The following is a 14,995-nucleotide window of genomic DNA, read 5'->3' as shown; positions in this document are numbered from 1 at the left end:
CTGCTCCCGGTCTATCCAAGTGAAACCAGCTTGCAAAGGGGCGGCGGAGACCGCAACAAAAACAAGACGATTAATAAATAAAAATTAATGACATACAAATATGATTTTTAATCATGTCGTTACAACATACCGCAGGTCTCGAGGACGATGAACTTGTATGTGCGGGTGGATCATGATCGTAGTATGCGCACATGAAATATTTCATGCCGAACTTATCCGAAAAATCCACCACTTCCTTCACCTTCGCAAGGCGGCCGCACCAACACCTCTCTCGCTCTAACCCCCGGCGGCAAAGTTGCATTCTTTCCCTTCATCGGTCTAAAATCCTGGTCCGAGCAAGGCACACTCATGCTGGCTAAGGTATGAGCACTTGTGTACCAAATAATATCAGCGAACCGAGCGAGAGAATTAGGCACACTCGATGCTGGCTTTTATAGCGAACCGAGCGAGAGAATTAGGCGGGAAAATTTAGCGGAACATGCCTCAATCGGTGCAATCAGCCAAAAAGCTGTACAATAATTCGAAAAAGTACATGGAAATCAGCGCCGTCAGCGCGCTGTGCAGGCCTGTCGGGGCAGCAGCACTTGCCTCCACCGGTGGTGGCGGCAGGAATGCCACGTCGGCGTGCCGCCACCGGCAAGGGCGGCAGGCTGCGCGACGTTCACGGCCGGCTCACGGAGGCGGACATGCTGCCACGGCTGACGGCGGCAGGCCCTGCCGCCACCGGCTCCGGCGGCAGGCGCCACGCGTCGCCTGGCCGTGCTGCCGCCACGGCATTTTTGGCATTTTCGTTCACAGGTGGTCCTTTTTGACATTAAACTGGGGCAGGTGGTCCTTTTTGACAAAATTTCATAAAAAAGAGCTCTCAGCCTAGCTGAGTTGGGAAGCTCAAATCGAGCTTCACAACTCGGCATGGGCGAGCTCAACCCGCAAAAAGCCCCACTCGCCCGACTCAGACACCCCCAGACCCTCACCCGGTCAAACTCCACCCCCTCATTCTCTCCTTTCGTTTTTCTTCTCCCGTGAGTCCCGTCGCCTCCCCTCGCAGCCTGCGCGAGATGAACCCGTGTGGATGCCGGAGAGCTCCACACCGGCCGCCCAGCAGCACGCCGGCACGATCATGCGCCGCCAGGTCCGACGAGGCACCTCCAGGACCGACCACCGCCGCCAGGGCCTCCTTGCGTCGCCCCAGACCCGACGACGGCGCGCCAGGGCCGACCACCGCTGCCAGAGTCGCCGCTATGCCGCCACGACGTCGGAGCCGGCCACCGCCCCACGGCCGTCGGTCCTTCTTCCTCCCGCGCCGGACAGAGGCAGCAGGCCCCGCCACCGACGCCCCTAGCCCCTGCGCGGGTCGCCGCCTCTCCCTGGACGCCCCGCGCGGACCGCGGCCTCTCCCTGGACACGCGCTGGCGACCCGACGGCCAGGAACCGGACCTTCTCGACGCGGCCGACCGCCACCGCCGTGCGGTAGCTCCAATGGTCGGCGCTCCTCCCAGCTCGCCGCCGGCAGAAGCTCCAATCGAACGGACCCGATTGCTTTTCTCCTTTTTTGTTTGAGGGTCTTTTTGTTAAAAAGCAGGATGATTTTGTAAAACAGCTGTGATACACGCTCACCTCAGCGCAAATGGTACCAAACAACATCTCATATGAGCACAACTCAACACATACACGGGTGCCAAACATGTGATGTTTCTCAACTCAACTTGGCTGAGGTCACCATGTAGGGGTAGAGAGAGATATTCTGAGTTGGCCCAGTCTACCAAACACACCCTTAGGCTTGGTCTGGCAATAAATTTCTGGGTGTTCTGTTATGATATCCTCAACTCGCCTGATGGTGCTTGCAACCTCGCAAAGCAGGTTAGTTTTTCTACATCAGTTAGATACTCTATTTTTGTTTATGCCCTGCTAGGTACACAATACATGTGTAGTGAATGGAAAAAAAAAACTGAATGAAGCCTTGATGTTTGGTTTAGTCAACTGGTAATTACAGAATGTAAAGTCTTACTATCAGTTTATCATTACTAGAGCAGCAGCCGTCTGGCTAATATTTGTTTTGTCTTCTTTATATTGCCGACTTCTGCCAAGCAGTTTGGTAAGCATACTAAAGGGATAAGAATTGATGTTAGGTGTTCGGTGACGCAGTACATTATGTTGTGCATCATACTTTAATTTCACTACCAGAGAAAGAAAGCAATTCGATCTTCTTCTACTTGACTTGCTAATTTTATACCCCTTCCTTGCTATATTTTGGTGACCACTTTTTTGCGTATATCATGTCCAACAACTTATTCGCGACCCCATGGTGTTGCTACATGCCACCTTTATTCTGAATATTAATTCAGACGTTGCCTAGGACTGATGTTCTGGCATGTAACACCATCTGCTATGGTTAATTGAAAGCAATAATCTATCAAGAATCCTGCAATCTCTCAGCCAAACAATCTATCGGTGAGTTTATCCTATGCCTAAGATGCTTGGTAATTGAATATTTGTGATGCAAACGTGTTGCATTCTGAATAATTAAGCATGTATCTTGACACTACAGGTTCTTGTAAGAAAGAGAGGCTTGGTGTTTCTAGATGGTGACGACAAAACAATAGAACTTCTTGACTGCATACATGCATGTGAAGGTAGTCCATCCTCCACATGCAGTTGTTCGTTTCAAGTATCAAGCCTGCTCGTGAATACAATGATCCTTAATTCTAAAGCTATATGTAGTTTCTTCTTAGAGGATTTTAAGACGCTGACTTACCTACTTAGAGGTAAGATGAGAATTTAATCATAGCCATTGAAGATAATATGAGAATTCGATGGCAACCATCTATTGTTCAAGGTAAATTCAATTCAATTTCAGGAAGTAACAAGTGCATCAAGAATAATAGAAAATATTTTTCAGATTTAAGGGGTGAAAATTAATACACTTTAAATGATATGAAAATGAAATCTACATGGAACCTGTAATGATAATGTTAGAAATAGAAATGAGTTGTTTTGTGCGATATGGAGAAATTTACTTTTTCAGCTTAGACCCGTCGCAACGCACGGTCACTTTTGCTAGTATTAATTAAGTCAAACCCATACTCACCACGCCACAAGAACAAGCCCACTCAAACCCACTGTTGATACAAAACAGACGACACACTCGCCAAGACTAGCTTGCCATTCAACCAAGCCGGAGAGAAGACGCTATGCCTACTATGGGAGGAGCAGACACGGGACACTCCAACATAGCTGAAGAAGACGAACCTCTCAGAGAACTGCGCCAAAACGACCTTGTCGCCCTCGTGACACAAAGTCGATTTCCTCAACACTGTCAAGATGACGAACATTCGGAGCCGCCGTTCTAATATGTCGCTGCTCCATCGCGCACTGCACGTCCACCAAGACCACCACCTTTTGGGGCCGTCCCCCGATGTACCACCGCTCGCTCTCGAGCTGCAACGCCGCACGAACCGTCCACCCGCAACCCAAGCTGCACAGGGCAAACGGCCGAAGAGCACGGGCATCACACCAACTCATCTGGGGCTGCCGCCCCGACATAACGTCCGACCGTCCCCACCCAAGCCGTGGCAAGTCGCATCCCCGCACCATAGAGATGCTACCGCACCGCCTTCCGGGGCCGCCGCCCCGGCTCACAGCCACCTACCCGAGGTCATCGCCTCGGCATACTCCAAAGCAGGCGGCAAGGCAACGCAACCCAACAAATAAGCCACCCTCGCGGAGTGAAGGACATGCCCTCCAAAGACGACGCCTCCAAGAAGGGAAGCGACTAGATCTTGGGTTTTCACCCGCTCCGGCCGAGGCAAGATCTTGGGTTTTCACCCGAAGAGCACGAAGCCTCAAAGCTAGGAGAGGTAGGAGCTCCACGACGATGCCTTCAAGAAGGGGAACGGCACCTCGGGGAGTCGCCATCACCGGCACCGACCAAGCCGGGCTGAGCTTTCACCCGAAGCAAGCCCCCTCCCGTCGAGGCCTCCTACACCGGCAGGGAAGCTATAGGCCACCCCGCATACCATCGCCGTCGACCACCTCGCCCACCAACACTCCGCCGCTGCCTGGGGCCACCGGCCCAGCACCCTACCAGAACACATCCGCAACAGCCAGCAGCACCTCGCCGCGGCCAGACCACCTCCATCCCTCATCCCCCATCACCACCACGGCCGCCACACCCGCCCCAGCCGCTGCTGTTGCCCGGGGTCACCGCCCCGGCACACCACCACCACCCAGCTGCAGCAGCTAACCTGCATCACCTCCACGGCCAGGGGCCCCGCGCCGGCCAGCCACAGTGCCGCCGTGACTACCCGCACGCCGCCGACCTGAGCCGCGCCCAACCGAGCTCCCTCTCGTCGGGGACGCGGGAGGGGAATATGTGATTGCGAAGAGGAGTGGAAGCACTCGTGGGGCATTGCCTAATTGCCAACCTTCCCGACTCGTGTGATTTCATGTGATACTTGCTATGTATTCTTCCATTTTTCCTACAGTAGTTGCACCCATTTATTTGAATTATGTTTAAAAAAAATGCAAACAATATTCACAAAGAAAATAGACAACTTATTTATAACTTTTTTCATTCAAAGAACATTTTCACTCATTTCACATGGTTTTACTAACAAATCCCCACTTTCTTCATGTGCCAGGTGGAGCTAGAATTTTAGGAGAAGTGATGACGACGACCCTTGTGCTCAACCGCAGAAGTGTTTTCTTCAAGGCGTCATATGTGATGCAAGTGTGGTGAGTTGAGTTTTTGTTCTATTCTCGAAGCTGTTTTTAGCGGTTTTCGTCTGATTTTCTGCTAATTATATGGACACATGTTTTCCTTTTTTAGATTTCAAAAAGTTCAGTTATTTTTCATATAAATAAATCAATAAAAATGCCACATCCCACATGTTTTTTTTGTTGCCTTGCTCTTTTTGAAAGAAAAAATTACGAACACGAAACGTACGTACCCATGAAACAGACTGAACCGTCACGGCACGGGATTCCTTTCCCCACCCCGGCCCATCCCTCGCGTCAATAAATACCCGCTTCTCATCGTCTCCTCTCCCAAAGGAACAGGACGAACAAATCCCCAACCAATTTCGTCTCCGATCGCATCGAGGCTCGTCGAATCCTCGTTCCCCACCGCCCACCAAGGTACGGCGCTTCCTCCCCGTCTCGTCTATGTCTACGTTCCTGAGGCGCTGTTTGTAGTGCTGTCGGATTTGATCGGTTCCTGCTAGTAGATGCTCGATCTCATGTTGCGGTTGCCGCGATTTGCCGCCCGATCTGTTCGCATGTGTTAAAGATCGGTGGCGCTTTACCGAATTCGTAGCGATTTTACATGTAGATTTCATGCTGCTTACGCGAATTTATGGAAGGGGTATTGTTTGGATCTGCTCCTGTTCCTGATGCCGTATGTATGGTCTCATATATGTTAATTTATGCATGCTTTACTTACTGCTAGGAACGTTTAACTGGCATAATCGAATTTCGAGGTAGGTCCTGAGCCATGCTTTTTATTAAGACGCATATACTGCTTACCTGTTGCTCTTGATTGGACGATCATCGTCGTAATATGCCTTCTTAAGCCAGATAAGCTAGGCTTGTAACTTCCGGTCCGTGCCTTAGATATGTTTGTTGCTTCCACACTCTAGAATAGATGATTCGCGTGCTCGTCAGTTTTATGTCTCTTGAGATGGATCATATGTCTAGATTTTTTTTGTTTGTTTAAATGCGTATAAACCTATCGTCTGTTGAAATCCTTTCGATCATATATTCTGCCTTAAATAGCTTTGTTGCTTCCAGTCTCGAGAATAGATGATACGATCATATGTTTAGATTTTTTTTTGTTTGTTTAAATGCGTTTAAAAATATCATCTGTTGACATCCTTTTGATCATATATTCTGCCTTAGATAAGTTTGTTGCTTCCAGTCTCTAGAATAGATGATACACATGCTTGTCAGTTATGTCTCTTGAGATGGATCATATGTCTAGATTTTTTTTGTTTGTTTGAATGCGTATAAACCTATTGTCTGTTGACATCCTTTCGATCATACATTCTGCTACTTCCTCTGGCCCTGAATACTAGCCACAGTTTAATGAATCTAGACAAGATTTAGATCCAGAGGGAGTATTACTATTCGTTGATTCTCTATAGCTCGATGCTTATTTACATATTAACATATGATGATTGATCATGTTCTCTGGTCTGCTTCTTGATGCTTATCATCCTATTTGGTGATTCTTGTCTGCAGATGCAGATCTTCGTGAAGACCCTCACGGGCAAGACCATCACCCTCGAGGTGGAGTCCTCTGACACCATCGACAATGTCAAGGCCAAGATCCAGGATAAGGAGGGCATCCCTCCGGACCAGCAGCGCCTTATCTTTGCTGGCAAGCAGCTGGAGGACGGCAGGACCCTTGCTGACTACAACATCCAGAAGGAGTCCACCCTTCACCTTGTCCTCCGTCTTCGGGGTGGCATGCAGATCTTTGTCAAGACACTCACTGGCAAGACCATCACTCTTGAGGTGGAGTCCTCCGACACCATTGACAATGTCAAGGCAAAGATCCAGGACAAGGAGGGCATCCCTCCGGACCAGCAGCGCCTCATCTTTGCTGGCAAGCAGCTGGAGGATGGCAGGACCCTCGCTGACTACAACATCCAGAAGGAGTCCACCCTTCACCTTGTCCTCCGTCTTCGGGGTGGCATGCAGATCTTCGTCAAGACCCTCACTGGCAAGACCATCACCCTTGAGGTGGAGTCCTCCGACACCATTGACAATGTCAAGGCAAAGATCCAGGACAAGGAGGGCATCCCCCCGGACCAGCAGCGCCTCATCTTTGCTGGCAAGCAGCTGGAGGATGGCCGCACCCTCGCCGACTACAACATCCAGAAGGAGTCCACCCTTCACCTGGTGCTCCGCCTCCGTGGCGGTCAGTAAGTATCTTGGTGGTTGGAGCTGCTGCTGTATCCCTTGGTCGTCCAGTGGGCTGCCCCTGTCGCACGTCAAGTGAAGTGTCGTCTTGTTCGTATCTAGTTTACCGTGTCTGTGTACTGGACCATTGAGTACCCTATATGTGTGTTGGTTGTGCAGCAGTTCCAATTATGAAAAAGTTTGATCTTATCCAGCCTGTGCTTGATTTATTGCTGTTTTGGTTTACTGGTTCTTTTGAATGCCCTGTGAAATCGTTTTGGAACCGAGCTATGGATTTGGCTGATGCAAAGTTGAAGCCATGCTGCGATTCTATTATCTGAATCCTACTGCATTGGAATTTTGTTCTTTCTTTTTCCTCATTTTGCTTCTCTAATCTTGTGATGAATTCTTCTCGTGAAGAATACCACTAGCTTTGGTGTTTTCATAGTCCAATAGCGTCGAGCTGGGTGAATGGTGCCGAGGTCCCAAGCTCTGCTGCCAAGTTCCGTTCTAGTAATGAGTCTATTTCTACCCCAGGCATGATACATGAACATCTAATAAGTTCCAGTTCCTTCAAATTCTGCCAATTTGTGCAAAGCCTTTTAGAAACAACTCAAGAAAACACGCCCTTAACCTGGTAAAAGTGACCACCTAATATTTTTCCAATAGTCATTGAGTGAAAGATGTAACAAGCGCAAGATCACATCATCAGATCCGGCAGACCAAAATCGTTGTCTCATCCCAAGTGAGCAAGATGTGTTTTGACATTCTTTAAAGGTAGAAGCTGTTGCATAAGAAGATGCCGGAGCTCAGTACTGGCATTACAAACTGAGTCAGTCAGCCAGGGGAGGGAATCAATCACTGAATCTTTCTCCCAATGGCAGATAATACCACAGTCCACAGTAGACTCAGCCTCTCAATTTAGGAATAATTACGACAGCACACATCATTTTCATTTAACATTTAACAAACTTTAAGCTATATTAACAGACAACAAATAGGACTCAGATTCGAGCTCACAAGGACTTCAACATGGGTGGCACAAGCACGCATATCCTAAATATAACTAACACATTGATAGTCTTGGTGAGGAAGATACATATAAGCATTGAGAAAGGAATCACGTTAGGGTTCAGTAGACAAATTCGTAATAAATTCACGCGAACAATTATTGCAAGCTCAGCAATTGCTAATTCAGTCCTGCCAATATATTATGCACAAAAGACAAAACAGAAAACCCTAACCTTGGAGCAGCGACGATCACCTAATCCTTTCCAAAAGTCCTATGTGTGTCAGTTCAACTGTAACATTCATTATGTGGCTAATCTTCATTACGTCTTCGCTCCATTCATCGGAATCTTTCTTTTGCAGGAGTTTCTCTATCAGCTCTTCTGATGTGTCTTTCAGAATTAATTTCTCAAGGGCTCGACGTTCGATGCCATCAGGAAGAAACTCTAGCTCGGGGCAGAATTCAAAACAGAGCTCGGCGAGCTTTGGCATCGCACCCTCCTCTATTCCTACTTTTTTTTTGCGGGGGAAAGAGAACTTTATTAGCTGAAACTGAGATTACAATCACTGGTGATCGCTTCAGTAACCTTCGATGGAGATTCATGAAGCCACACCTGAGTTCGTCCATGAACCTTACCTAGCTGGGCTAGTCCATGGCTAACCATATTTGCATCTCTACTTATTTTTACTAATCTACTTTCTCTTTCCCTTAACAACTCTCGTATTACATTTATCCTGAAAGCATAGGCGGATCTGTTTGGTTTGGTTCCAGTGATCAGCTCGACGGCCATCGAGCAATCAGATTCCACTATGAGCCTCAGGTCGGTCCATTGCAGGGCAAGGATCACCCCCTCCTCAATCGCCATGATCTCTGCTTCTGTAGCATCGCGACACTTCTGCAGTTGACGGCAAGCCGTGAAGATGACCGCCCCTTGTTGGTTACGCAAGACCATGCCAATGCCTGCCCGGTCCTCCCTCGAGAAAGCGCCATCCACGTTGAGCTTAACCTCATTATCCCCTGGCGGGATCCACTTCATCTTCACCTTCTTCCTATCCTCGACTGGCTTGTTGTTCTTCTTAAAGCCCCGGTGGTGGTCCACTACCATTTTCCCTTTTGAGATATCTGCATCAGGGAATTGCTTTATTAGCATAAGAGAATCTAAATAACTTACCAAAAACCTTCGGGAGCTTTCAATTGGAGGACACGGCTTGTTATGAGTCATTTCATTGTGTGCGTGCCAGATTCTCCATATGACCATGAGTGTCCTTGCTCGCTGATTTTCTGGGATGGCATGAAGCAGGTGTATCAGCCAATCTGGCCCGGTTGGTTGTAGTAATGTATCCTCCGGTAGCTCCCAGACTTCAGTCATAGCACACCAAAGAGCGCGAGCATGAGGGCAGCGAAGAAAAGTGTGATAAGTATCTTCATCCTCTGTTCCACATAGTTGGCATAAGGCCGATATTGCCATACCACGTTTCTTCATATTTAGCTGTGTAGCTACAGCATTCCGACAGACCCTCCATGCCAGAACCTTGATGCAGCGAAGAAAAGTGTGATAAGTATCTTCATCCTCTATTCCTACTTGGTTGAGCTGTTCCGCGAAAGATATGAGTAGGACCCGAAGTTTCGGAAATGACCCTGCATAAAAATCTAATCTCTTCCCTTCGAAAACCTTAACTAGTTCAAGAGAGCAGAGATCACGTAACACGCATAGACAGGAAATGGTGTCCTCATCAACATTGGAGAATGCCAGGGTCAACCCAGTGAGGCTATTAAGGTGTGACCAAGAAGAGAAAAGCTGAGGCATCGATGCTTTTTCTAGCTGCCCAGCTAAACCAAGCCAAGAAAGGATTGGAGATAAATGTAGCCCTTCCAGCCGCAGAACCTCATTTTTCAGTTGCAGCGCTAATTTTGAGATGAATAAGATGGCTCATTCTGGAGATAGCATTGCTCAGGTAAGCAGAGTGTTCACTTCTCACCTTGTACACACTGAATGTTCTTAGTTCTGTCAAAGCACCAACTTCACCTTGTAAACACACTGAATAATATGCAACATTTGCAAGCTGATATGTTTTTGGTTGTGTAATTTGAATGATCATAATTTGAACAGCACAATGTATCCTCTATTTTATCTTTTTTATCTCCACGAATCAAGTTCTATACAAAGCCATAATAAATAACATATTGCCATCTTCATTCAGTCGAGATTAATTTCTAAGATTGGATATCTTTGAATTAAACTTACATCCTATTCTGAAATAGTAGTAACTGAGATCCTAATAGACATTTAATACCCTAAAGTTAAATACTCTCAGTCCCAGATCATGTAGACTGGATCATCCTTCTACCTAAAATTATCCTAAAACTCGGAATGCCCGATGCTCACTCGCCAAGTAAAATGTGTCGTATAGAAGAACATTTGAGTGTCGTTTGATGGCTGCTTCTTTTCTTTGAATTCCATTAAGCAATATAGTTCCATGTCATATTACATTTTATTTTGCCAGACTTGCAGAAAACACCAGCGGATGGCAACGAGTGACACGGGCTACGAAACACTGGCGAGAAAGAAGGATGACATATGCATTCTTGTCATGCCTATGACATACTATGTTTTATGTGAGTGAGACCGATATTGTTGTGTGGACATCTAGTTCATCATCAGTTAAACTCGGAGGAGAGGAGTGTGTGGTGTTTTGTATGTACGAACCGGCATGAACAAAAGCAATGTGGAATATAAGTGAGTAGATAAAGAATATGACCTGCCAATTGCAGTATCACAAATTGCATGTTCTCCCCTTCGGCAAAAGTGATTTTGATGTTGAAATGATGATTAGTAATTTCTTACACATACAGCCGGAAAATTTATGTGCACCATGCTTGCATGTGCGAAAAGATAACTGAGAACCGGTGGCAACACAGTGGCCTTCATTCCTCAGGCCAGGCCAGGCCAGGCCCAAAAAAGCCCGACATTAAATTCCCAGGCCTGAGGCCGGCCCAATCTTCAGGCTTATAAATCAGGCCCAAACCCGGCCCGAACTACGCTTAAATTGTGTTCCCTAGAAGCCTGAGCCCGGCCCGATGTTTGGGCTCAAAAATCAGGCCCAAACCCAGCCCAGCCCAGGATTTTCAGGCCGGGCTGCCCATGCCCAACCTTCACCTAGTAGACAAGTAGTAAACATATACATATACGCAAGTCTATCTGACACAGCACCTCAAATAATAACAAACCATCTTAATATCTCAAATGATAACAAACCATCCAGAATTCTATAACATAAGAGTACTTCAGCTGTCAACAAACAAGTTCTATAGCATATATTACAGAGTGCCTCAGCTGTCAACAAAGCATCTAGAATTTAACGTCATCGCTGCTTTACATTATCAAATCAAAAGACTCTACCCCATTCCCGAATCTTTCTAGCCCAATCTTTAATAGGATTCTTCTCAGCAATCAGTGCATCCATCTCAGGATTGAAGTAGATCCAGTCATCTTGGATTGTACACATCCGGTCAGCATGCAAATCATATGCACTAATGATGTGGTCATTCAGGACACCATGTTCTCTAGAAGCGATTTTTTTGAAATCATAAAGCCCGTGATATTTTTCAAGGTATGGGTGCACGATCTTTATTCCATTCATCTCACAGCAAAAGCAGCGAGCTTCGAAGATCAAAAAGGAGATAATTAGATATCATACTTATAATATAGAAAGAACTAGAGGTTTTTCAGATGTAGGATAACGCATTTATGATGTATATGTTGTAGATGCAGTAATGAACAAACTAGTGGGGATCATGATTTGACATTAGGTAATATATAGTAACAACCCAAGTGACTGCCAAATACACTGAAAGCAAACACACTTCACTGCATGACACTACCAGGTCAACTGTATGAATAAAACAATAGCTTCACTAGTTCATCTTGTGTTAGCTGTATGTCATAGCCACTTGCTGGTTTCTTCTAAAGGTTCTGAACAAAAATAAAGAAAACAAGGTAGACTGGGTAACTAAGGGATGACAGAAGGATGTATTTACAAGCTAGAAAAAGGATAGCATACAAACTAGAAGGGGGAGATATAATAATTTAATAATGAGCAATGTTTCAGTATGGTTTACTTATAATAATTTAACAATGAGCAATTTAATAAGGATAGCATACAAACTAGAAAAAGGATAGCATACAAGCTAGAAAATGCATTTCCAACTAGGGTTCACGTGCACCCAGGTTCCGGACTTTTCCTTACTTATCAATGCTAAATAGGTAAACAGGGAACTTCCCTAACAATACAGATGGCCAAGACTAAAGATGACAAGTTGACACGCCAAAACCAAATTTTGGTATTCATTTTAGCATTTCATCACCTACTTTTATAAATTTGAAAGCCTGTATGGACAACTGCGCGCCTAAATTTCTGACTATGCAAAAAACTTCCACTAATAACCTAGAAAAGAATAATAAAGAATGGTTCACAGATGCATCTAAGGAAAACAGTACTAGTACCCCATCGTCCCCTCGTTTTCCCCCTCTATTCTCACCAATATAGAGCACAGAATCCTCACGATTCACATTAAAAACAGGGGGGCAGGGACGTCTTAACACAGAAGGAAACTATAGCTGAAACAGAAACACAGCTTCTGATACGCGTGTAAAAGCAATTCAGATTGCCAACTAAACAACCACACAGGGAAAGTACCATCAGATACCTAGTGTGCACAAGTGAACTGAGAGCTGAGAGCATACCATCATCTACCCAGGAACATTTGACAGGGAAACACACGGATGGCCTTTTCTCTTCATCTTTATCACTATTGCTGCATTCGGCGAAGAACAGTTCTGGAGATGCGCTAGCATCATTTGATCCCTTGGCGGTTGCCAAAAAGTTGATATGGAAGTACTCATATTTGAAGTTCCTCTTGAACAGATCAACACTTGATCGTTCAGTAACCTCAATATTGACACCGCAAATAATATGAAGTTCATAGTCCACCTATATATCGGAAGGACATTCAAGCAAATGGAACTAAATTAGTAGCAACTCAAAGCAATAAAACAAATAGCAAGAAAAAAAAAATGCACCAACCCCTTTTTGCTGAGAAAATTTCTTCAATGCAGCATTGACCTTTTTGACAAAGAATCCTTGATCAGCCTTAAATTTTTGTTTAGCCGCCGGAATCAACATTTTCTGGTTTTCATTTAAGATCACTGAGCTTGAGGATGCCTTGCTCAGTTGCTGAGCATACTCCTCTGAGTTGGCAGGAGGAGACTTGGGTAGCAGAGAAGTAACAAGGCGCTCAAGTCTGGAATATCTAATTGTGGAATCCCGCATAAAAGAGAAATCAGTGGAATGCAGACCCACGGAGGAGAGGAGTGCGTCAGGGTCAGGATGCCATGAGTGAACCGCCGCTACCTTGAGGCCATCGAGGTAAGAGACAGAAAGAGCATGGCCATCTTGTTCTATGTGTTGGACAGATTTCCCAATGTCGGCATTGGTTTTAAGAAGATACAAGAGAGAATCAGTCTCTGTGAGGGTGGGGAAGCGGGTGCGGAGGAAGGCAACGAGGCCGTAGAGGGAGCAGCACTCAAGACGATCAAGGGATCTGGTGCATATCATGTTGGCATCGAAGTTGAAGTCGAATTGTTGGGGCATCGGAAATGTAGCGCCGTACCAGATAGTGTTGAGGATGATGTTGGAGACGGGGTCCATGGGCCCGTAGCAGTAGCCACCCTTGATGAGGTTGCAGTGGTGACGCTTGAGCAAGGCATCCCGGGGCATGAGGGCGAGTGCTTCTAGGTAGAGAGCATGGATCTTGCCGAGAAGCAAGAGCTTGAGGGACTGCGTGTATGCGAAAGTCCCCACCTGCTTGTGTACGGGTGGTGTGGGCACGTTCCTCTTTCTCTTCTTATTCTCTTGTCTATCCTGGTGACGCGATTCAGCAAGACTCATCGGAAGCCATTTGAGTTTGTCTTTGAGAGTCTTGGCATCTTGGCGGAGCCACTTGGTGAGGTGCTTGATGGATTTAGGTGTGAGGTCGCGGTCTCCGGACAATAGTAAGTTGTTGACCATAACCATCCGAGAACCCAGCGACATGGCCGCTCTTAGCAGGACGGCCGGCCTTGGGTGCGCAGCGGACATGGCGGCACAGAAGAGGGCTATCCTTGCGGTGGGGGAGGTGAAGTTGAAATCGAGGGTCTTGCAATGATCTAGCTTGATGAGCCTCATGGCGATGAGGAGGTCAGCCCCGGCCAGGCGCAGGTAGCGAATGGCTTCCGTGTAGGAGAAGTAGCGGAAGTAGAATGTGAGGAAGCTGACGAGACCTTGCAGCGACCTCCGCGCAATGGTCATACCATTCATCTCCTTTGGGGACAGAAACATGTTGTAGATGCGTCTGTCGTGGGGGTCGGCTTTGATCTTGCAGAGGATGGAGCACCTCGTTTCGTCGTCGTCATCGCCGTCGTTCTTCTCCTCCTCCTCGGGTCCCCTGGGCGTCTTGGGTGGAGCGGAGTAGTAGGCTATGGTGTTGGCGATGATGTTGGATACTGGGTCGAGAACGCCGAAGCACATGCCGGCCTTGAGAAGACTCGGTGCCAGCGAGGGGATGCTCTCTTCCGGCAGCCAATCGAGCGCCACCTTGTAGAACCCACGGATGTGATCAAGAAGGACGCGTATGTCCTCCTCCTCGCTCTCATCTGTAACGCCATATGGACAATCATCACCGATGCAGCGAGCGCGCTCGCCATGCATATCGACGGGCGAACTTCCTCTCCGCGAGGCAGGCTGGCGGTTGGTTCGGCTGCGCTCGGAGAGGGGTGGGGGGAGGTCAGGGAGGGGAATGCGGCGGCGGCGGCGACGGCGGCGGTTGATATGTGTGGTATGGAGGAGAAGGAGACCGGAAGGAAACCCAGCAACATGACCACTCTAGGGCTTAAGGCAAACTTTCATGGTCCTCAACCAGGAAAGCCCAAGAAAATCCACACCGAACCCTGGCCGGATTAGGGCCCGTGGTACACAGAGTTTGCGGCCCGACCCGTGGGAAATTGAGTGCGACTGAGCGTTGGGTACTGTAGTGCGCCAGCCAGGCTAC

The 14,995-nt window shown here is 47.3% G+C and overlaps 2 protein-coding genes across 2 annotated transcripts; one reads left to right on the top strand and one right to left on the bottom strand.

Moving 5' to 3' along the window:
- Window positions 1-5,016: 5,016 nt before the first annotated feature.
- LOC124703086 (polyubiquitin 11) lies at window positions 5,017-7,114 on the top strand. The gene is made up of 2 exons (XM_047235296.1): window positions 5,017-5,136; window positions 6,238-7,114. The coding sequence occupies exon 2, from the start codon at window positions 6,238-6,240 to the stop codon at window positions 6,925-6,927; it is 690 nt and encodes a 229-aa protein (XP_047091252.1). The 5' UTR covers window positions 5,017-5,136; the 3' UTR covers window positions 6,928-7,114.
- A 4,012-nt stretch (window positions 7,115-11,126) lies between these two features.
- LOC124699046 lies at window positions 11,127-14,740 on the bottom strand. The gene is made up of 3 exons (XM_047231419.1): window positions 12,994-14,740; window positions 12,654-12,900; window positions 11,127-11,570 (listed from the first exon to the last, which is right to left on the bottom strand). The coding sequence occupies exons 1-3, from the start codon at window positions 14,653-14,655 to the stop codon at window positions 11,296-11,298; spliced, it is 2,184 nt and encodes a 727-aa protein (XP_047087375.1). The 5' UTR covers window positions 14,656-14,740; the 3' UTR covers window positions 11,127-11,295.
- Between the last annotated feature and the right edge of the window lie 255 nt (window positions 14,741-14,995).

The sequence above is a fragment of the Lolium rigidum genome, chromosome 3, assembly GCF_022539505.1.
Source record: "Lolium rigidum isolate FL_2022 chromosome 3, APGP_CSIRO_Lrig_0.1, whole genome shotgun sequence".
Lineage (NCBI taxonomy): Eukaryota > Viridiplantae > Streptophyta > Magnoliopsida > Poales > Poaceae > Lolium > Lolium rigidum.
The sequence above is the reverse complement of the archived record's forward strand: the minus strand, read 5'-3'. Positions and strand labels throughout refer to the sequence as shown.

Coding starts and splice junctions, on each gene's coding strand:
- LOC124703086 (XM_047235296.1), top strand. CDS start 6,238: ATGCAGATCTTCGTGAAGACCCTCACGGGCAAGACCATCACCCTCGAG.
- LOC124699046 (XM_047231419.1), bottom strand. CDS start 14,655: ATGCATGGCGAGCGCGCTCGCTGCATCGGTGATGATTGTCCATATGGC. Junction 12,901..12,993: donor AATTTTCTCAGCAAAAAGGG/GTTGGTGCATTT, acceptor TCCGATATATAG/GTGGACTATGAACTTCATAT. Junction 11,571..12,653: donor ATGTTCCTGGGTAGATGATG/GTATGCTCTCAG, acceptor TGATCTTCGAAG/CTCGCTGCTTTTGCTGTGAG.